A 23,534-nucleotide genomic window follows, 5' to 3' on the forward strand; every position below is an offset into this window, starting at 1 on the left:
AAGATTCTGTTTTTGTTTTATTTTCGAAAACGTTTTAATATGTCTTAGGCACATATGCTGTAAAGACCACAGAATCATTACATTTTAATGTTAGTTCGAGAAAAAAATGTTAGTATAGGTCGCTTGCGCATGTCGTCACTTCCGCCTCGGATTTCTCGTAGTCGCCATGCTGGGTGGCCTCCATTTACGTAGCGATTCGGTCTAACACGTATCTATCACGTTTGTTTTCTGCGTTTAAAATGGTACATTGTTGCTGCATCGTTGGCTGTTCGAACAAAGCCAAGGGGGAAAATGGTCGGTCTTTTTTCCGAATTCCGAAAATAATTAGGAACCAGGGCCTGGAGACAGAGGAGTGCGGACTCCGGAGGGAAGTCGTTACTTTGGGCTCGTGTGTGCAGCGATCACTTTGTGAGCGGTAAGCTTGTTTACCTTTATTTAATGCATGAGGATTACTAACGTTTCGACCGCCCATATATGGGCAAGTTGCTTATGTTTTGGATTCATGAGCAAGCAAGTTCGGTAGTACAAGCTGGCTAGCGGACGTTAGCCGAAAGCTAACATCGAACATTTTCACCCAAGTAGTGCCAGTGCAAAGTGTTTACTGCTGAAATTGGATTGATTAGTCTTGGGCTTTTAATGCCGATAACATGTTTTTTGGTGGCAAAATGTAAACTTGGAAAAAAAAGAGACAGAAGGGGCTGATGCAAGAAAACAGACCCCCGGGGGTGATGCAAGAAAACAGACCCCCGGTAGCCTACACATCATGCTAAAGAACTTATTCACGGCCACCCTACTGCGGTAAAATAACCAGTCTTTCCATATTTTATTTGTTTATATATTTGTTTATTTTAACAGGTCGCCCTGCGCCCGTTTTTCTGTCCAATCATCCCGACTGGGCTCCAACATTAAAGTTGGGTCCCAAGTTACAACATCTATGTCTCAGCCCAGTCGGTGCCAAGATATGAACGTGGACAGGAGAGACAAGCAAAGAAAAGACGACTCGAAGTGGCAGAGATTGTTGCAGTTATGCAGCCAGATGGCTCCAGTAACCTGTACCCTCAAGTACTGCTGACATCATTGACTCTGGTATGCCACTCAGAATTCATTACATGATATATTGTATGCATGAGTGAATGTATGTGTTTGTTTGTGTGTGTACACGCACCTTATATTTTAGAGACATTTGGAAGTGTTTATAGAAATAAGTATTTGCCTGTAGCAATGTTCATACATTAAAAAATGCAACAAAATGTGTACATTTCTTTTACACTGACAAAAAAACTATACTACTTTACTATATTAAACCTATTACTGGTACCGTATTTTTTTGTGATTTTTTTCTTTATTTTTTTCTTTAGGGATCTCATGCCACACCGACTTGATTGCCAATGACATGATGGAAACGAAGGCGAGCATCAAAGCATTGGAGGAGGACAACATGCGACTGTTTGTTTGGCGCTAATAAAGGCAGCGTTTATACAAATTTTATTGTTGGGTTTGTTTACAAAGCTATACATAATACAAATGACAGGATTTGACTCAATGTGCAATATGGTCCCTCTTAAAGTAATGGCATAAATCTCTATTATTTCTAAAAGCACAAAAAATGAAGTGAATAATGATTAGATGTAGTAATTTCAGGGTTAAAAATTGAACTGTTAATTAATGTAGTTTATTTTAGCACAGGTGCCTACCATCCTGAGATGACGGTATGATGTAATGTTGATGGGGTACGCAATGACTTTCATTATGCTATGTACAGAGGAAAAAGTTGCTCTCTTTTAAATTTGTTTAATGTAAGACAAGTACCAGTACTGTGTTACAGTTTTCCCAATAATCCTTGTTTCACACTTGTCACAAAACCACTGTCCTTTTGGCAGTCTAGATTGGCACACTTCAAGTGATATCATTTGATTTTACAATCTGCTGCAGCACAAAAAACTACTTTATTCCGCATCTTTGAAGTACATGAGCAAGTGGTAGGTGACAGCGGCTGAGCAGGAACACTGGAAGTCCACTGCTGATCTAGTAAATGCTCTCCCGAGCAGTTCAGGTAAGGAGGGGACTTTGGGAAAAAAAAACTCTGGCTTTTCCAGCTGGCCAAAACGAGCGATCTGGGTGGACTCGCTCAATCACACTTTGTCCACACCACAAAGTCGCAGAAGTCCGTCCAGTTAAACTCATCTGTGCCTGAATCTGAAAATATTACAAACATTGTAATGAAAATATGAAACATAGAATTAAATAAGAAACTACAAAAAGTAAAGCCATACATACCTGGTAATACTATTGGTGTTGTCGTGACAAGTGATGGGAATTGTTGCCATCTGGCACCAGACAGAAATTGGGTGTTGTGACAGCCTCCTTAACCGTGAGATCATAAGAAAAGCTGTCAGTATGCTCAGTAGTTACCATGAACACGTTTTATTGTACTGGAAACTGAAACTAAAAATACGTCCTCTGAGAGTGGTTAACCTTAACCATTTAGAATAAGTTGATTAAGTAACATGTAACTAGTGAAAGGGTAGCATTAAATTTAATTAAGCCACGGGGAGGCTGTGCATAGTTACTTTTTATTCTTATACGCTCTGCCATATTTGCCTGTTATAAAATGATTAGAAAAAACACATCAGGTAAACCTAGCTGTGCATGTAAACACAATGATAACAGGAAGCCTGAGAACAAATCAACATTTTTGTGTGCAGAATTACCAACACCATGTGGTTTACTTACGTACAACAGCAACCGTTTCTTCTGATGCGATGTTAAAGTTTACACTCTGTATCCACCCGCTTACAAAATAATTGTAAGCCTCCAGGGATTTGTTGGCGTGTTATGGAGCATGTTGTCAACGCGAGGTAGGGAAAGATGTCCAGAGATGTCACATTTGGCCAGCAAGCTTTCTCCGTCAAAAAAAAAATCACCCTTGGTCAGGACGTAATTAGGATCAATCCCGCCACACAGAGACACCTTCTGCCTGTATCGTTGTTTTTGATCTTCCGGTAAATCGTGAAAATACTGCGAAAATTACATCAGGTTGATAAGCTCTACCGTGTAACTCGCGAGTGTACCTTGTGAACCGGCGGACACCCAATATGGCGCCCGAAGGAAAAACTCCCATGATGCATTACGATGTGCAAGCGACCTATAAGGGAAAAAACAACAACCACTCAAAATCAATGCATAAAATAATGTCGACTGAATAGGCGGCAGCACATGACTCAAAAGGAAAGGCATGTGGGAAAAGTGGTGATTTGCTCACGGCTTCAACATTAAAATTAAATTAAATTAAATATCCCTCCATCCATTTTCTATCTACAAGATGAAGAATATCCCAGTTGACTTTGGGTTGCCAGTCAGTCGCATGGCACATGTAAACAAACCATCATCCACACTTAATTTTACTGTATTCCTCTGTATTGCTTCCTGTATGTGTTTCATTAACATTTCACTCCACATGTGCACAGACACTCAATCCACCCCAATCAGGGCACCTCACAGGATAGTTTGTTAGACGCAGACGTGACTAAAGAAACACGATATGCACATGTAGTTTATTACATTAGTCTGTGCGCAGATTATTGTTAATTGTTTCCACGTTGATCATACTGACCTTTATCCGAATGCTTCTTTAAACGTGATGGCCCATCTAATTGCAGGCCAGGAACAACAGCTCAAGGGGACAAAAGGCTGAAACCAAGTTTAGGAAATATACTGTCATGCTTGAGTGCATGATAAATGTAATCATGAGAACTTTTGGCTCAGGTGGACTGCAGCTTGGCCTTCGAAACACAGCAAGACTCCAGACAAACCTTTCGAATTTGGCCCTCGGTAAGAGAAGCAAACCAGATGTCTAATTTGGACTAATGGTGATGGACAGAAGCAGCCAGACTTGGAATAAAAGCTACTAGTATACTGATGTATGCAGTATATTATTCATATTTTAGTCTCAAGAGTTCTGCTTTGGCCCTTGAATCGATCATGGTTGTGGCATTTATACTGCTTGCTGATCAATGAGGCATGAGGTACCTGGAAAAAAATTCCACAATAATCTGCAAGTGTTCTCACGGTTATTCCTTGTTATCTGTCCAGTTCACTCCGTATCAACCCGACACGATATAGTACCGTACTTTTGTATGCAGAAAACTAGAAGGTCGAGGCTGCAGCTGTTGAGGTCTGAGTTCAGACTGCACCTGATTTTTTTTTTTCAATGCAGAACCAGATGTTAGGAAAATGGAATGTGTTCATGCAACCTCATCAAAGAATGTATGATTTCATATTGAGTGTTGTGCAACATCACATGCAGACAGGAATTATTTGGTAAGTTGACATAAATAAATAACATAATTATACATAAATAAATACATAAATAAATAAATAAATAACATTGCAATTTGCAACACAATTTACCACGAATGTAACTTAAAACCAAATGACTGGACTGAGCTACAAAGCTATGAAACTACTCCATTTTGAATTGGTCACCATACATGCATTCACCCCTACAGTCACACCGACGGACACTTTTTGAGTCTTCAATTAACCCAAGAAGTATTTTCTTGGCATGTGGGAGGAAGCTAAATTTAAAACCAACTATGTATCTTTAATTTTAAGACAACTTGTGTCATTTCCAGCTTGATGAAACCTAATTCAGCAGATACAAATGACTTTAACTAAAAGGCTGGCTTTTACCGTAATAATTGTGGATTTTATTGCACGTTTTGTCAAACTCCACTATAAAACCCATTACAAGTGAAGCTGAGCTCACCCTTTATAATTAGCAGCACTTGAAATCTGTAAACCAGGTCTGCCATCTAGTGGTCACCTCGTGCATGGGAATTTAAGGACCACAAGGTGCAGCTTTATTGTAGTGGACACGATGATGCTACTGTGATCATAAGGCCTCCGCGGAAGTATCAAGATGATAACAATGAGCAAAAAAAACAAAAAAAAACAAAACAAAAAAACTATAAGTAAAGAACAATATCAATAGATCTTCCACAGCATCAGATATGGCAAATCCAGGTCCAGAAAGTAAAAACCTTGCCACAGCTTGCTTCTACTCAACCGGTAGGTAAGAGCTCGTTTACTTGACGCTACCGAACATTGCTCACCCCCTCCGAGACAACCCACCAAATGTAAGCACTTTTAAGCACACAAAAAGAAACTGAACAAGGCTATAGTTGATTATTTTATTTATTGTTGGTTGGCTGTGTTTCTGACTCGACTTTAATTTTGGGGCTTAAGCAAATTAATCACTGTTTGTAGGCTGTATCCAATTTCTACTGATAAATTATGACAAATTCTGTTAAATTAGTGAACAATTTTGTGAGTATTAGCATTATTATTGCTGCAACAATAACAGCTTTTGGAGGAAAAGTTTGTGAATGTAAACATTGGATGGACGAGGACAGAAGTATAGGGTAATATAGCCTATATTTGCAGATGCCTTTTTGACAGAAACCTGTAAGAAGACATGAAGACCCTTTACTTTGAACCTTCCTGCAAAACTGTGGGCGTTCCCAAAATATTGCAATAATTATCAAACCGTGACATTAAGATTGATAAAGCGGAACAGCGACTTTACGATATTGTTACCGCCTTACGGATTACGATATTTTAGGAGGAAAATTCAGTTTTGCCTGATTAAAATGTAATTTCAGCCCACTACAGGGAAAAAAATATGACTGATGTGAATACACTGTTCCAGGTGTCTCCATGGGACAAGGATGCATTCTTTTGTCGGTGAAACAACAACAATAGATAAAAGTGTGACTTTGTTCCAGGCATTAAAATGAACAGTTGTACAAAGCGCTCAGCATGGCAGCTGTAATGATGTGCGTACACTGTATGTGGTTACCTGCACATAGTTGGTGAGATTGTGCACGCTTTTACAATGTTAACCTCACCACACTTCAGTTCATTTGGTATTAATGTTTACCAGTGCTCTGGCAATAAACCCTCCATTCATCAGGGTTCTGATTAGTCTTTAATTTGCAGTGCTCTTCAACTGGATGTACTTGATCCACTCATATGAATTTGAGTGACAATGCATTAGCAACACCTTTCATTAAAAAAAAAAATCAGATGGTGGCATCCTCAAGAGGGTATTTATTGCAGGGCTGTATACATAATATCAAATTTGTTGGATCAGTGTTAAATTTGTGAATGCATTTCTTCAAGAGTTCAGGTTCGGTGACATGTAGCAGCTGATATGTCTTTGGACAAACACAAATACATCCAGTGCACGTTTGATTCATTTCATATGTGCGCAGACATTAAACAAGATCTTGACTCTGGTTCAGGCTCATGTTATTGTCTAGAACAGGGATAGGAACCCGTGGGCTGGCCTCTTGATTAAATAAAAAAACAAACAAAAAAACAAACAAAAAAAACCCCCAAAAAATCCTTCTCAAACACAAAAAATTCTTCAAAAGAAATATGCTGACAAAGACTCTGTATGAGTTCCATGTTTCGAGGGGGGGGCAAAAATAATAATAATAATAATAATAATAATAATAATAATAATAATAATAATAATAATAAAATATATATATATATATATATATATATATATATATATATATATATATATATATATATATATATATATATATATAAGTAAAATGAAAGAAAACCTGTGAATTTATAATATACCTGTGGATGCGAAACCGCGAGTATGCAGGGGTCTAATCGTCATTTAAGTTGTAATATCACCATTCTCCACTAGAAGGCAGCTTAGTTCCACTACACCAGGTCTTATACTGCCCTATACTATGAAGTGAGCAGGCCTATATTTTGGGTATTTGGAATGATGTGCAGGACAAACATATTACCTCAATAATATTAAAAAAAATTTGAGTTAACTTTGTTTTTAAAAAATGCAGAAAATTAGTTTGCTCCCAATAACTAATAAGAACTTTTTTTGTTTTTTTAAATCTTTTAAGTGTCCCAAAAACGTATTTATATGTTTTTTTTTTTTGTTGTTGCTTTTTTTTTTTTTATGCTGGAGCATACAGAAGGCTTTGATGTAGCCTCTCAACTGCAAAGAACGGTTGCAGAAATGGTAGTTATTACACAAGCGGCCAGAAGGTGGAAGCAGAGCAAAGGAGATCAACCATGTTGAAAAAAAGCTCAATTACTCACAATTCTAAATAGATTTGTGAAAATTGATTAAACTTAGCTATATTCTAATGCTAGTCGCTGCAAAACTGAAACAGATAGAAATATACCTTTTCCTGATGAAAGAAGAGACTTTAATCTTTCTTTTAATAGGTTCCATGTTTATTTAGCAAGAGGTCACAATATTGTGTGGGCCTTGCAAAATATGTCAAAATCCAGTAAAACGGCCGGGAGTGAAGGGGATTGCTTCTGTGAAAATGGCTGCGAGGGAATGAGTTTAAATGTTGGTTTCACAGTTTTGTACCATCCTTAAATGTGAATTTTTATGCAAGAAAGCCTTTTGCACTTAAAAAAAAAAAACAGTCTGTGGTTATTTTGTTGTTTGCTTTGTTGTTGGGTTAGGATAGTGGATCTTTTTATATATTCATTGAGAAATGTATTATGAACAAAAATATTATAAACACCATTTGCATGTTTTTGTCATGCATCTGATTAGGAAGTGCGTGGTCCCATGTGGCCCCGCCAGTAGCACTGCAGAAAAATGATGCCCCGCTCCCGCCTTTAAGTTGCCCATCCCTGTTCTAGAGTGTGCAAATAGGAAAAGCAAATGAAGTCTCAGAGGAACGGGTTGTGACCGTGTGTTTGTTCTTGGGATTGATTGCGAGCCATCGGCCGGGGAGAGAGGGGGAGCAGGGGTTGGGGGAGGTTGGCGGGAAGGTCCATAAGTCTGGCGGGAGGCTGGGTATGTGAGGAGGGAAGAGCTGCCCCCCTGTGAAGGAGAGAGACTGGAAGTGATGGACTGTAGGAGAGCATGTGTGGCGGCAGCGGAGATGTGGAGGATGGACGCATTTGGTTGAGGGTAAGGCGAGGCTGGTCACAGTGGAAGGGGTTGGTGGGAGATGGAGCGCTCAGACCTGTGGGTGGGGGCAATTCGCTGGTTAGAATCTTCAAACTTAGATTGTGTATGCTCTGTTCAAGCTGTTACCTGAGAGGAAAGGGTTGTTGTGCGCCTTGCTTGACGGGGTTGGAGGTATCAGTGCGTCCAAATTGACCAATGAGGCCCCCGTAGGTCCAAGGAAGGCCTCGGGGGTCTGGCACACTCGCGCGGTCGTGCTTACAGGGGGAGCGAGCCGAGACAGATCAAACATCTCTGGACTGTCCGAGTCCCGTCCGTTTAGCTCCGGTTTGACGAGAGCTTCATTGGTGAATGGATCAGCGTTCGAATCTGCTCCACAGAACATGTCTGCAGACACACGTAGCTCAGAATCTGCAAAAGGGATAGCAGAGATGGGAAGGAACGAAGTACAAATACTTTGTTACTGTACTTACTGTAATATTTTTTGTCAGTACTTTGTACTTTCCTGCGTATTTATTTTTTAGACTGCACAGTAAATTCTGTAGAGTGTAAATTTGACTCTATTTAGATAGGGACTAAACCAAATAGACTCAGATTTTTGAATACACTAGAAAGAGAGTAAAATATAAAAAAATATAATAAAATAAAACTCACTCAAGGGTTGAGGAACAAACTCATGACCTTCAGCTTGGGAGACTGCCACACTACTACCTGAGCTATGCCCCTCCTACTGTTTGCTTTTCTCCAAGAGACCAAAGACATCGTTTTTTTGGTCTCTTGGAGGAAGATTCCATACAATCATGGAATCAGCTGCAGCTGACTTGAGCAAGTAGCTGCGTGGCTCAGGGAGTAGATCGGCTGTCTCTCAAGCTGAAGGCTGTGAGTTTGTTCCTACCTTGAGTCAGTTTTATTTTTTTCCAATTCTTTATTATACTCTCTTCCAAGTGTAAATATTACTCTAAAACTGAGTCTATATGGTCCCTATAAAGTCAAATCTGCTCTACTGTACTTTTTATTTTTATTCATTACATTTTACTTCAAAAACTTAATTAATTCATATTACCGGTACAGGGAGTCCTTTAGTCTCGTCGTTGTCCCGTTCCTACGCTAAGCGATGTAACCCGAATTTCCCCATTGACTCATTTGCACCAAAAAACATATAATTATGTTTTATTTTATGTTTTAGTGCCCCCAAAGACGTATTTATACATTTTTATGTTTTTTTTATGCTACTGCATACAGAAGGCTTTGATGCAGCCTCTCAACAGCAAAGAACGGTTGCAGAAATTGTAGTTATTACACAAAACGGCCAGAAGGTGGCAGGAGAGCAAAGGAGATCAACCAGGGCCATGTTGAAAAAAGGTCACTTACTCACAATTCTAAATAGATTTGTGAAAAAAGATTACATTTTGCTATATTCTAATTAGTGCTGTCAAAGTTAAAGCGTTAACTAATTAATTAATCACAAAAAATTATCGCATTAATCATTGTATTACCACAGATTAATTTCGACCGCAGATGATCCTTTTTAGCCGACAGTGGATAGTTACATTAAAAGTAGCTGTTGGAGTTTGATCAATAAACATAACTACATGCATTAAAGTAAAGCATTTAATAAATGTTTACATATGCCGTAGGTAATTTTTTCCCATTTTAAATTATGCAAATATTTAATTGATTGGAAAAAGCAGGATGAGCGTGTGCAGTGAATATAAATTTTTGAAGACGTCCTCATAACATTAAATGACGAAAAAAATTAACACATAACAGGTGCGCTTCAAATTTAGCGGGCAAAATATGTTGGAAAAAAAAAAGCCTTTTTAAGTCAGTGATTAATCATGATTAATCAAAATTATAAAATGTGATTAATATGATTAAAAAATGTAATCGTTTGACAGCTCTAATTCGAATGCTAATTGCTGCAAAACGGAAACCGATAGAAATATACTTTTTTTTTTTTTTTATCCTGATGAAAGAAGAGACTTTAATCTTTCCTTTGATAGGTTCCATCCATGTTTTTATAGCAAGAGGTCACAATATTGTGTGGGCCTTGCAAAATCAGTCAAAATCCAGTAAAACAGCCGGGAGTGAACGGGATTGCTTCTGTGAAAATGGCTGGGAGCGAATGAGTTAAAGTCAATATTTACATCAAAATAATTTGCATTAAAAAATGTAAAATGCATTTAAAAAAAAGATGCTGTCCAACTAAAGCCCAAGTCTCTCTCTCTAATGCGATCTTTTTATGATGTTTAGCTTTGTTTCCATGGTAATTGCTTTTCTTTTGGCTGGACCAATATTGATAGAAGACGTGCAAAAAACAAACAAAAAAAAAAACAATTCAGCAAGACTCCAATTCTCAGTAAATTATAATATTAAACAAACACAAAAATTAGTTAGTAATTGCCTTAGTGTTTAGGGTTATATGTGGGATGGGCTGGAGGCAAAAACATCAGATAACTCAATGTGATTTTCAATAGGATAGTCGATTCTAAAAATATTTGATAATGACCTCCCTACATGTATTGCTTGTATGAAACCCACATCCCAGATTCATAATTCTGCTTGCCACTTGTTTACCTGTCGGACTAGCTGGCTGAGGAGAACACATTTGAGGAACTTCCTGCTGAAGCCTCTCCTCTTCATGTGCATTGACTGGACATGTCCCATCATTCCCTGCATGAATCATGTTTCATTGATGAAATAATACAACCAGTGTGCTTTCATATTAGAACAAATAAAAGGGTGGTTAAGCAAATCCAGTCAGTGATTCTGGAAGATACCGCGCTCGGAGGCTCTTTCCCACGCGTGATCGACTGCAGAGCTGCAGGTGGGCGTCGCCTCCCATGGCTCTCTGCGTGAGTTGGCACATGGGGCCCAAGGGTTAGCAGCAGTCGAGGATGACGTTGGGGCTGTGGCGGCTGTGAAGACGGATAAAATAAGTTTTGTGTGGAACAGATGTTTGAAACATGACTTTAACCTCTAATTGTTGTGTGTGAACAAGAAAGGACATTCACCTACAAAATTCCAAGGGTCAGAAGTGACATTACAGGAAAGCCGGGTAGAGTGCCATGGGTCATCAGGTGGGGGTGGCCTCTCACAGGAAGCACCAAAGAAGTCGACTAGGTCCAACATGGTTGACTATAGAGGCAATAACCACATATTTTTAGGCAATTTTGTACAAAACGTCTGATGATTTGTAGGTCATGTGCATGCCTGAAATGTTTTTTAAAAGCCACACAGAAAACATGCAAATTGCAAAATGTGTTTCATTTTGCATATTAGTTTGATATGAGTTCAAAATGCAAGGTTGTAACTGATCCAAAAAAAAACCCTCTTCTGATTCATTCTGATGAATTATTTATGATTTATTATAGATTCCAATAGCAATAAATTGACAAGTTAATGGGGTCTGGACTGTACTTTTCTTTTTTTTCAGTACAGTACTGTGAATTTGGTCTCCACAACATTCGCTGGACTTGTTAAACTTAAAGCTACCTCTGTGTGTTTGTTCACTTTCAGGCCAGATAACACTGAGGCTTTTATTTATTATTATTATTATTATTAATTTTATTCTTATTATTTTTTAAAAACATTCATACTGAACATCACGAAAGGACAGTGACAAAGTTAAGATGACAAATTCGGAGAAGGAGAAGCAGTATCATCATCATCATCATCATCATCATCATCATCATCATCATCATCATCATCATCATCATCATCATCATCATCACCATCACCATCATCATATAATCACAATTATTAACTTCGATTTATTGCCCGATATATGGCACAGACTAACTAGCCAGGACATCAATGAATGACATCTGACATTTATAATATAAGCCTTCAATCCTCAGATCATGCATACAAAACAAAAATATCCATCCATCCATCCATCCATCCATCCATCCATCCATCCATCCATCCATCCATCCATCCATCCATCCATCCATTTTCTATACATTTTCTATACATGTTCTTACACACCCCTTTTCAAATGCCAGTATTTGTGATGTATCAACGATAATCACAATAAATCAATTCTAAACTTTTTTTTTTAATCATTAATGTTATTTATAAGCAGAGCAAATCAACTGAAAAAAATATATCAGGAGACATAAAACTGAACACATGAGATAATGTTGTTGCGCAAGTGTGCACACCCTCTGCAGGTGGCTGTTCAGAATTCACAAATCGTAATCAACTCACACTTGCCATCATTTTAAGTGTTCTAATGAGCACCAAATAATGTTTAGCTGTTCTAGCAGGCTTATCCTGACATTTTTTTTTTGGCTTTCTAGCTGTGCATAATTTTGTCCACCTTGACTAAAAAGTATTGAAAATTAATTTCTGCAGCTCCTTTGGTGTTGCTGTCAGCCTCTTGGAAGCCTCCCTAACCAGTTTTCTTCTTAACTTTTCATCAATTTTGAAGGTCTTTGGTAATGTCACTTCCACATGATGATGACGTGACAGTCTTCACTGCGTTCATTGAAATATTTTATATTTGGAAAAATCACATTTTATCTATTATATTTGGAAAATTATTTGTACCCTTCTGCTACTGTTGAATGACGAGATGCCATTGATGCTGTGCAAGTTCTCTACATACCATGTACTGGAAGATATCACTACAACAATGTCACGAAAAGCTTACTAGAACAGCTGAGCTTTATGTGGGGTTAATAAGAGGCACTTTAAATGGTGGCAGGTGTGTGTGCTGACTCCTACAGCAACATCAAAAGTTTTAATCCGAATATGCACTTTCATAATTTTAAAACCAGCATTGTGACTTCTACCCTGTAAAAATACAAAAAAAAAAAAAATCTTATTGAGAGAAAGTCAAAGTAATTAAGTGAGATCATATGGTTGCACAAGTGAGCACACCCTCAATAGAACTAGGGATATGGCTGTGTCCAAGATTAACCAATCACATTTAAATTCATGTTAAATGGGAGGCAGCATACGAAGGCCACAATTTTGAGTCCCTATGATTAACCCAAACTAAAAGTCATATTTTCTTATAGGCTTTTCCTAACATTCTTATGGTCACACCTTAAAAGTCAGTCATAAAATATAATATACCATGGAACACAGTGAAGATTGTGGCAGTGGCAGTGAACAGTGGCATTACTCAGAACTGGACATCTCTCCAAAATAGATGCAAAGATGAGACGAAATCTGGTTAGGGAGGCTGCCAAAAGGCCGACTGCAAGATTGAAGGAGCTGCAGGAAATTCTGCCAAATTGTGGGTGTTTAGTAGCTGTGACAACAAGTTGGGTAGGGTGGCAAGATGCAAGCTTTATCTTATAAAGGAAACAAAACACTTCCAAATGATCCCAAAAAGATATGTCTGGCACAAATCCAACAGTGCTTATCACCAAAACAACATACAAAATTGTGCAAATTTAGCTGGAACTGGGACCTTGATCAAGGTGGAGAGAAACCTTCAGAGTCTGCTAGAAAGCAAAATTAAGGTCAGGAAAATCCTACTGGAACATATAAACTTTATTTGAGGTTAATGAGAGATATTTTGAATGGTTAATTGTGATTCACATTCTCTTGTTTATTTTCAATTCATCTTTCTAAAAAAAAAAAAAAAAAAAAGTCATTATATTTCTTATTTCACAAAAAAAGGCATTGAGACATGGTTGTGTAAATTATGTATGTATATTATCCACATTTGCAAGCGACTGATTGGCTCGTCAACCGGCCAATGAGAATAGGGGCTTCTGTGCAACCAGATAAGGATACGGTGTTGAGGGAAATGTCACGAGCTCAAGGTTAGACAAGACAAACGTGTTATCATTCAGCGTGTTATCTTTCTCCTCTGCCACCTTTCCCTCTCATTATGCTGATCTATGTCTTTTTGCCTCATATCACTCTCGACCACACAAGTGAGCAAACTAACGCACACTCGTAGCGCATACACCCACGCGGAAAGCATGCACAAATGTTTTCGTACTCACCTCCTGTGTCCCTGAATGGCCCGCTCTTCTGCTCTCACCCAGGACCTTCTGAACGACCGACTCGTCTCCCTGGCGACAGCGCTGCTCCTGCAGGGGTGGCATCATTGACAACATCAGTGAGCATGTCATGTTCTTTGGGAAAGATGCTTGGACTTAACTTGCTAAACTGACAGCAATTACTGCAATTAAAATTGTAGGCAGGATTTTTTTTTTGGGGGGACAAATTTATGTTAACTCATTTAAAGCCAAAAACGAGTAAACACGTTTTTAAATACTTTGTCCTTCACTCCCAAAAACGGATTTACATGATTTTTATGCAAGCGCATACAGAAGGCTCTGATGCAACTTCTGACATAAAGAGATCGCTTAAAGCAATTGTAGTTATTACAAAAATGGCCAGCAGGTGGGACTAGAGTATAAGAGATCAGCCAGGGCCATGAACAATCTCTTTTTGTCAAGTGTTTTCACCAGGAATGTGAATATTGATGAAACGTAGCTATATCCTAATGCTAATTGCCGCAAAAGGTAAACAGATACAAATATATATATTTTTTCAGGGTGAGAGAAGAGACTCTAATCTTTCTTTTGGTAGGTTCCATGTTTTTATAGCGATAGAACACAATATTCTGTGGGCCTTGCAAAATCAGTCTAAATGCAACCCAAGGGTGTCGCTTCAGTGAAAACGGCTGGGAGTGAATGAGTTAATGACATCTGACATCACGAAAAGGAACATAATAATAATAATAATAATAATAATAATAATTAGGGGTGTTAAAAAAATCGATTCGGCGATATATCGCGATACTACATCGCGCGATTCTCGAATCGATTCAATAATCGGCAGAATCGATTTTTAATTTTTCTTTTTAATTTTTTTTTAATTTTTTTTATTTTTTTTAATTTTTTTTTTAGGATTCACACCTTGAGCATGGAAGAATGTTATATGAACGGAACATTAAGCCTTAATATTTTATTTTAATGCTGTTCAAACATGAAACAGATTACAACCTCTATAAGATAAATAAATAATACATTTTCATATAAATCTTACACTCTACAAGCTTACTGATTAGTATTTTCTAAATTTGAATGAAAAAAAATCGCAACAATCAACTTATAAATTCGTATCGGGATTAATCGGTATCGAATCGAATCGTGACCTGTGAATCGTGATACGAATCGAATCGTCAGGTACTAGGCAATTCACACCCCTAATAATAATAATAATAATAATAATAATAATAACAATAATAATAATAATAATAATAATAATAATGTAAAATACTCTTTTTAGGTTAAAAAAAGATTTGAGCAAAGTATTTTCTTTTGTCAATGCTGTTGTCATGGCGATGCACAACATTTGCGAAAACACACACTGTAAACCTGAATGTTTAAAATAATCAGATAATTAAGTACACCATACACAAAGTTTTATTTTTTTAAAATTAGGGCTGTCAAAGTTAAAGCGTTAATAGATTAATTAATCACAGAAAAATGTCGCATTAAGCACGTATTAACGCATATTAATCTCACTTTTTTTTTTTTTTTTTTACCATACTTGAGCCTTGAACGTAACCGCGAATGGTTACATTGAAGGCTGCGCAGGTCAGTGATTAGGTCAATGCACGGCAATTCCTACGCCTGTTGTTCCAAGATGAGCGGGGTGATTCTAGTTGATTTGCTTGCTCGCGAAGAAGAACAGACAATTGGTTGGTTAAGACGAAAGAAAAGAAAAATTGGATCACAAATCGATGTTCAAAGTGATGAAATGCTGTTGTTTTACCTTCTGATTCTCCTGTCTGCTCATTGCTAAAGCCAGCTGGAGCTGAAGCTCCTCTTCCCCGGTGGTTTGAGGTCGAGCCTGTTCCAGGTCCGAGGCACCCCGAGGAGATGAAGACGAGGCTGCTGAGGGACAATCAGGAGGTTGATATGTATGGATGTGTGCGCATATGTGTGAGGTTAATGCATAGTGGGTGTGCAACAGCAGAAGCTCTGGGATTCTAACTTCATGTAGTAAAAACCCAAATGCAAGACTCGACTCCAAACTCACAGTTAAAAGAGGATGGAGAACCTCTGGAGCGGCTTAAGTCTTCCCCGTAGAGTACAGCCATGCTGGGCTGGCTTGTTCGCCTGCCCGGGTGATAGGATGGGGGTATTCCTCCATACATGGCCCCTCCACCACCACCAGCTCCTCCCCCAGCCATTCGCTCTTTGGTCTTCAGAGCTTGAGTTCTCTCTTGGCGAAGACGGTCTTCATCCCGGAGGAGACACACCAGTTGGCGTGCTTTTTCTCGGACATTGGCTCCTTGGTCTCTGCCATCACGGTCAACATATTGAAAATCACGAAGCGTCTGAACCAAGAAAAAGACATGCCTGTGGATTATTTGGGTAAAATACAGCATTGTATGTGCATTATTAGTTGTGTTATTCATTTATATATATTTTGGGCCATTTTCATATAATTCAATTAACTTTGATAAATAAATTCATATCTCAGGATGTCATATGTTTACATTTGCTTCTTTTGATTTGTTAGGTTGTCATGTTTTCCTTGTATCCCTGGTGACAATGTCTGTCTCGTCAAGTATTGTGTCCACCTGTGTTTGTTATCCCCATCCCTTGAGTCATCCCTCAGGCACATTTGTCTTGTCCAGGTGTCTCTCGTCGTCTCGTTAACTCATTGACTCCCAGCAGCCATTTTGACTGAAGCAACCCCGTTCGCTCTCGGCTGTTCTACTGGATTTGGACTGATTTTGCAAGGCCCACAGAATATTGTGTTCTATTGCTATAAAAACATGGAACCTATTAAAAGAAAGATTAGTCTCTTCTTTCATCAGAAAAAAACCCCATGCATTTCTATGTTTCCATTTGCTGCAATTAGCATTAGAATATAGCTAAGTTTCATCATGATTCGCATTCCTGGTGAAAACACTGGCAAAAAGAGCTTATATAGCCCTGGTTGATCTCTTATACTCTGCTGCCACCTGGTGACCGTTTTTGTAATGATGACTACCATTGCTTCAACCGTTCTCTGCAGTAGAGAGGCTGCATCAAAGCCTTCTGTACGCTCTAGCATTAAAAAACAAAAAACAAAAAAACACGTCTAAATACCTTCAATATTTAAAATAGAACATATATGTTTTTGGGAGCCAATGAGTTAATATGTGTATTTGGTTCTCTGTTTTCTTCCTGTTATCGTCATGCCTGGTTGAATTTTGTTCTTCGTCTTGAGTTTTCATTTAGTCGTATCCCCGTATTTGTTGAACTTGAATCTTGATTTGGACTGGGTTGCTTTTGTGATTTTGGACCTTGAGCAACGTGTTTGTTTTTTGTTTTGTTCACTTCTATTACTTTTCAGCACTTCTGCCTCCTCACCCCGCTTTCCTCCACTTGCGTCCACCTCACCACAAAACCTCACACAGGAATGACATTATCTCTATGATCTCATTCACTCCTAACCATTTTGACTCACGCAACTCCCTTCGCTTCTGGCTGTTTTACTGGATTTTGAATGATCTTGCAAGGCCCACAGAATATTGTGTTATTTTTCTAAAAAAAAAATAAAAATGGAACCTACCAAAAGAAAGATAGTCTCTTCTTTCATCAGGGAAAAAAAGTATATTTCTGTTTCCATTTTGCAGCAATTAGCATTAAAATATAGTTTAATTATTATTCACAAATCTGTTTAGAATTGTGGGGAAACAGCTTGTTTTCAACATGGCCCTGGTTGATCTTTTATACTCTGCTGCCACCGGCTGGTCGTATTTGTAATTACTACCATTGCTTGACCCGTTCTCTGAATTTAAGAGGCTGCATCAAAGCCTTCTGTATGCTCTAGCATAAAAAAACATAAATAGGTCTTTGGGACACTTATAAAATTTAAAATAGAACGTATTAATACGTTTTTGTGAGTAAATGAATTAAGGTAAATACAAAATGGCTGCCACATCCCGGCACTTCAGATCACAGATCCTTCTGGTGGCAACAACATAATTAGGCTCTTTTCAGTGGTATTATAGGTCAACCAAGATAGCATTTAGCATTAGCTAAAGTAGCAACACAACCACTGCCTACCAGATTGACTAGCTATTAAATTTGTTAGAAATAGTCCCTTGTGAAAATGTATTGTACATTTGATTTTTAGCTAAATTGTAGAGTCCCAGGCTTTAATTTTGAAAATGTTGTCACTCTTTGTAAAGTACCTGAATAGTGAAGGCGTTCTCTCGACACTGTTGAGCCACTCTCTCTGATCCAGTTTTCAGCAGGTAGTCCAATAGAGTCAGGGACTGAAGTTAAAATGCGCACTGCTCAATATCATTACACTTTCGCTTTGTTGATATAGACACTAAACACAAAATTAAAGGGAAAACTTCTCACTTACTCATTAAACTTATATAAACTGGATCAGAAATCAAAAATTAAGTTCTACAACACAACATGCAAGTTAGCTCACCTTGTAGACATGCCTCCAGTTCTTGCCGCTGTCATTGAGGCGCTTCCACACCATGCCCATGACCTCAGCAAAAGCTACCACGTTGAAGGTCAAATCGGCGATTTCTGACATGAGCGACGACGACGGCCCCCATGGATCATTTGAGGTTGCCTCGCGAACCTACAGCAGAAGAACAATGACTTGTACTTTCTCCTAACATTCACTTTTGTCATTCATCCTCCATCACAGGCACATGTATGAAGACCACGCAGTACCTTGATCTCGGCTTCAGAATAGTTGTGCACTATGTTCTTCACCTGCCTACGCAGGGCTGAGGTTGTCATGTTGACAGGTGATGGAGGAGTCAGAGTGATTGTAAGTGAAGAGCAGGCCTTCAACAGGTGAAGCTGAAAAGGAGAACATGGACTGAAGAAGAAGCAACTAGAGCAATGAATGCTCCTCTTCTGTCAGGAATTGCTAGACGCTCCTGTTAGGAAGAGATGAAAGCCAAATGTCAACCAAATAAAAGTCAAGAGAGGACTTTCAGTACAGTATATCAATCTGTGTCCCACCCTCTGCACTTTTCATGGGACCGAACTGAAGAAATAATTGACACAATGAGAAGTAGTCAGCGTACAGCTTATATTTGTGTAAATTGTGTTATTGTTGCCTCAAAAAACAGCTATTAATTGTTAAATCCATGACAACAAAATGAGTACATACCAAAGTAAAAATGGCCAAAGTATAAATATTTTGTGTGGCCACCATTTTGTCCACGACTGCCTTAATTGAGAGATCTGAGAGCTTCACGGGTTGCCACTAGAATCCTCTTTCCACTCTTCCATGACGACAACATCATGGAACTGGTTTATCTTGGTCTCATCAGACCACAGTGAATGAGACAGGAATGAGACAAATGCCTTACAGTGTAGGTGCCAGCATGTATGCGTACCTGGGGTCTGTTCTAAAAATAGCTCACCAATGATGGGACATTGACTTGCTCAGAAGAAATAAAAGAAGAAAAATGTCAATTTTTTTTTTGAAAGGGATACCTGACTCACTGAGACATGTGCAGCATTAAAAAGTTAATATCCATCCATTTTCTGAACCGCTTGTTCCTCACAAGGGTCGCGGGGGGTGCTGGAGCCTATCTCAGCTGGCTCTGGGCAGTAGGCGGGGTACACCCTGAAATGGTTGCCAGCCAATCGCAGGCACACGGAGACGAACAACCATCCACACTCACACGCACACCTAGGGACAATTTGGAGCACCCAATCAACCTGCCACACGTCTTTGGAATGTGGGACAAGACTGGAGTACCTGGAGAAAACCCGACCCTGGACTCGAACCCAAGTCCTCAGTACTGGGAGGCGGATGTGCTAACCAGTCACCCACCGTGCTGCCAAAAGTTAATATTTTGTCCAGAATTAATTTGATAACTTCATTATTTTTCGTATATCTTTAAAAACAAATTTTCCAATTGCTATTGAATGAAGATGACATCACTCGTGTGGAGGAAGTAGGTAAGGGCCAATCACGGCTCACCCATTTTCTAGGTTAGTTGAGCAAACTGAACCATGTTTGTTCGTTTTTTGTTGTTGTTGTTTTATCAGCACAGGTGATGTCATCTTCAGTCGACAGCAAGTGGGACAATTAGATTTTAAAAATATTAATTGTTGATGAAAATTAATAATGTTATCACAATACACAATATTATCTTCTTACTGTTGTCAACGGATCATTATCCCTTTAAACTTATCATGTTAATAAAAGTTTATTCGATAGACAAATTTAGAGATAACTATGTTTTAAAATGTAACAGATTGTGTTAAATAAAAGAAGCTGGTTTTATTTCCACAAATATTACAAAAAGGGGCAAAAATAGCAACATAAATAAGTGTTATGGTTTTCTATCAAAAATATGGGGGGTTAATAATCCAACCTGCCGTGAAATATCGAGGTATAACCCAAGGTATATATAGCAATGTATGAGTTATGGACCAAAATAAAAATCACAATCGAGTGAATCCACAATAAGTGAACCACAAAGTAACGAGGGACCACTATACTCACTTTGTTGCCAGAGTTTTACTATAATGGCTGCATTTTGTTATTTTGAGGGAACCTTATATTTACACTGTTATTATTATTGTTATTAACATTATAATAAGCTGTACACTGACTACTTTTCATTGTGTCAAAGTGTCATTTCTCCAATGGTGTCCCATGGGAACATGATGGGTGTAGTCACTTTTGTGAGATATTGTAGGTTTAAAATGATTACGACTGGCCATCTTTCAAGTCATATCTTTAATTTGTATTTACGCAACATTATAACGTGGACAGGGTACACCCGGGAAGCAACGGAAATAATGATTGATGCTAGTAACTGAATGAATGGCTCACATTTGGTGCCCACTCAGGAGGAAGTAGGTCAGAAGCAGTGGCAATCAGGTGTCTGATGAAGCTTCTTCATAGCTTCGCTTATTGAGGTCAATGCACAACATAATTTTTTTCTCCGAAAATGGTTCAAAGCGGGCACATGGGACCTGATCATGAGGGGCTCCTGTGAAGAAGATGTGAGTCCATTTAACCTCCTGAACCGAAGTCAGTCCCCCTTTTGGAGGACAGTCTTCGTGGTCTCATTGTTTATGCATAAACCAAAACCACCGAAGGGCACGACTGCCAAAGCACCCGAAAGGATCAACTTTCTGCAAAATCCTCTTTGGCATCACTGACAATCATTAACTCATTTGCTCCCAATAACGTGTAAATACGTTTTTTTTAATGTAAGTGTCCCAAAGACGTATTTATACGTTTTTTTTTTATTTTTTTATGCTAGAGCATACAGAAGGCTTTGATGCAGCCTCTCAGCTGCAAAGAACGGTTGCAGAAATGGTAGTTATTACACAAACGGCCAGCAGGTGGCAGCAGAGCAAAGGAGATCAACCAGGGCCATGTAGAAAAAAAGCTCAATTACTTAGAATTTTTTTTAAATAGATTTGCGAAAACTGATGAAACTTAGCTCTCTTCTAATGCTAATTGCTGCAAAACGGAAACAGATAGAAACATACTTTTTTTTCCCTGATGAAAGAAGAGACTTTAATCTTTCTTTTGATAGGTGCTTTCAGAGCAATAGAACACAATATTCTGTGGGCCTTGCAAAATCAGTCAAAATCCAGTAAAACAGCCGTGAGCGAACGGGACCGCTTCTGTGAAAATGGCTGGGAGTGAATGAGTTAATAGGCAGCGCAATTAACAAAGTGTAGGCTCTTTGCATAACGACACTAATATATACGTCTTGCTTATATGTATATATGTATTGCACAAGATGGGACAGTGTAACTCATGAGAGTAGTCATCAGTGCTCACACAGTGAAAGGGTAGAGCAGTGTTTGGGTTTGCAGCAGTCGGGATACCAAGTGGGTTAGATTAGATGTCTCGCTCAAGGTCACCTTAAATGCCTGTTTAAAAACATGTTGGATTGCTTTAACATCAGGAAAAACTGTTAGAGAACACAAGCACATCCACACCTATCCTGTTCTTGCAGCCTGTAGCCTATCCCAGCTGACTTTGGGTGAAAGATAAACTACACCCTGGATTGGTCGCCATCAATCACAAGGTGGATAACCGCTAGCTCGGAGTGGGAATTGAACTCACGCTGCCTGTGTAGAAGTCAGGCAAGCGAATCGCTACACCATCACAAATATCCACATGCTTGCAATAATGCTTCCAATTTCTGTGCTGTATGTTGGCCATTGCATCATAGAGTGCGTGATGATAATGATGTTTAGCATTTTGCCTTCTCATAAGGTAAGAAAAAAGGTATAAATAGCTGGCACGATGATGCAGTGTGATTTTACAACACTGCAGAATAGAAAACAACACAATACAATGCATGACATTATCAATACTGCTTTTCCTTTGTGTGGTTGCAGGTAACTGATGGGGTCTATATCAGCTGATTTTGGGCAGAGACAGGGTACACTATGGTCATCATGTTGACAGGTGATAGGGGAGTCACAGTACAGTAAGCAAAGAGCAGGCCTAACAGACATATTGGTGACATTCAGCACCTCCAACAAGATGAAGAACCCACTGCTTTACCCTGAAATCCTGCTCATGCCCCAAAGTTTGGTAAAGGATGATCAACAAACAGTTTGATGCACATGGAGCAATAACAAGCTAAGTCATAGCCTATTCGTAACATACATGGCCATCTTTTTCTAACTCCTACTTTAACTATCCTATGACGTGTGACCTTTACGCGTGACCATACAAACCTCCTTGCCAAGGCCCAGTACGTAATAGTGTAGTCCAGGAACTGATGTCCAAGAACTGATGTGAAGTCCGGTCACATGCTTTCGCGTCACCACGTTGGACAGCAGCGAAACCGCGCGTAGAAAGCAGATGCTCGAGCCTCTTGTCTTTTACTGCATGTTTCAGGTGGAGGGGGAGGACGTGAATAGTAGTGTCATCATGCGTGAGCATGTTCATGACGCCCACCCACCCACCACCTACACGCGTACCGTCACATCATCACACGCCCCCTCGTGCAACGTAGCTTTGTTCCAAATGTTTGTGACCATGCGTAATGTACATATAATAATGTGTAGATAGAATACACTTGCAGTACTCGAAAATGAATGAACCTCAGAACACGGATAAATTAGAATCTCATTCCGGTTACCTTTCCCATTGCTCATCCCCTCGCCGCACTGCCTCTCCCTCTTGCAGGTCCAAGATGATGTCCTCCCTGCCGCGTGACCACAGTGAACGATGATATCAGGATGGTAGTTGTAGTCCAGTCCCGATTCTGCTGCAGGGTACCCGGGCAGGTCATCAATGGTAAAATGCGCAATGGACGTGCTGTAGCTCACCCACGGCTTTTTCCCCACCTCACACACCAACACGACACACGCGTAGAGTAAGGGGAGTGCGAAGGGGGCGTTTATTTTGTGCAGCGTCAGCGGTGCACCCACAGTCGTGACTGTTGCGTGGATGAATGAGTCAGGATTCACCAGGATCATCGCTTGAACAACTTCGGGTTTTATTATTAATACACTACCTTCACAATTTAAAAAAAAAAAAAAACTTCTGTGATTAAATAAACGAATGATATATCAAGGATGATGATGTCACAATAATGAAAAAA

The 23,534-nt window shown here is 39.1% G+C and overlaps 1 protein-coding gene and 2 long non-coding RNA genes across 3 annotated transcripts; 1 reads left to right on the forward strand and 2 right to left on the reverse strand.

Annotated features, from left to right (window-relative positions):
* Positions 1-135: 135 nt before the first annotated feature.
* On the forward strand, positions 136-1,483 carry LOC144020817 (uncharacterized). The gene is made up of 3 exons (XR_013283979.1): positions 136-415; positions 856-1,086; positions 1,359-1,483. It is a non-coding gene; the product is annotated as an uncharacterized LOC144020817 (long non-coding RNA).
* A 444-nt stretch (positions 1,484-1,927) lies between these two features.
* Positions 1,928-3,124, reverse strand: LOC144020818 (uncharacterized). Its single transcript, XR_013283980.1, has 3 exons — positions 2,734-3,124; positions 2,278-2,364; positions 1,928-2,196 (listed from the first exon to the last, which is right to left on the reverse strand). It is a non-coding gene; the product is annotated as an uncharacterized LOC144020818 (long non-coding RNA).
* A 3,477-nt stretch (positions 3,125-6,601) lies between these two features.
* Positions 6,602-23,351, reverse strand: epn3b (epsin 3b). Its single transcript, XM_077525159.1, has 12 exons — positions 23,070-23,351; positions 18,655-18,786; positions 18,401-18,559; positions 18,150-18,233; positions 15,998-16,298; positions 15,731-15,852; positions 13,948-14,034; positions 10,993-11,116; positions 10,759-10,896; positions 10,556-10,651; positions 8,108-8,389; positions 6,602-8,036 (listed from the first exon to the last, which is right to left on the reverse strand). Exons 1-12 carry the CDS (start codon positions 23,076-23,078, stop codon positions 7,738-7,740), a joined length of 1,833 nt encoding a protein of 610 aa, XP_077381285.1. The 5' UTR covers positions 23,079-23,351; the 3' UTR covers positions 6,602-7,737.
* Positions 23,352-23,534: the final 183 nt, after the last annotated feature.

This window comes from Festucalex cinctus, chromosome 6 (genome assembly GCF_051991245.1).
Source record: "Festucalex cinctus isolate MCC-2025b chromosome 6, RoL_Fcin_1.0, whole genome shotgun sequence".
Classification (NCBI taxonomy): Eukaryota; Metazoa; Chordata; class Actinopteri; order Syngnathiformes; family Syngnathidae; genus Festucalex; species Festucalex cinctus.

Bases quoted from the DNA above. Each gene is read 5' to 3' on its own strand.
- epn3b (XM_077525159.1), bottom strand. The intron at 11,117-13,947 runs GTGAGTACGAAA...TTGCCTCTATAG, and splicing joins GCCATTCAGGGACACAGGAG to TCAACCATGTTGGACCTAGT. The intron at 10,897-10,992 runs GTGAATGTCCTT...CCGTCTTCACAG, and splicing joins TGACCCTTGGAATTTTGTAG to CCGCCACAGCCCCAACGTCA.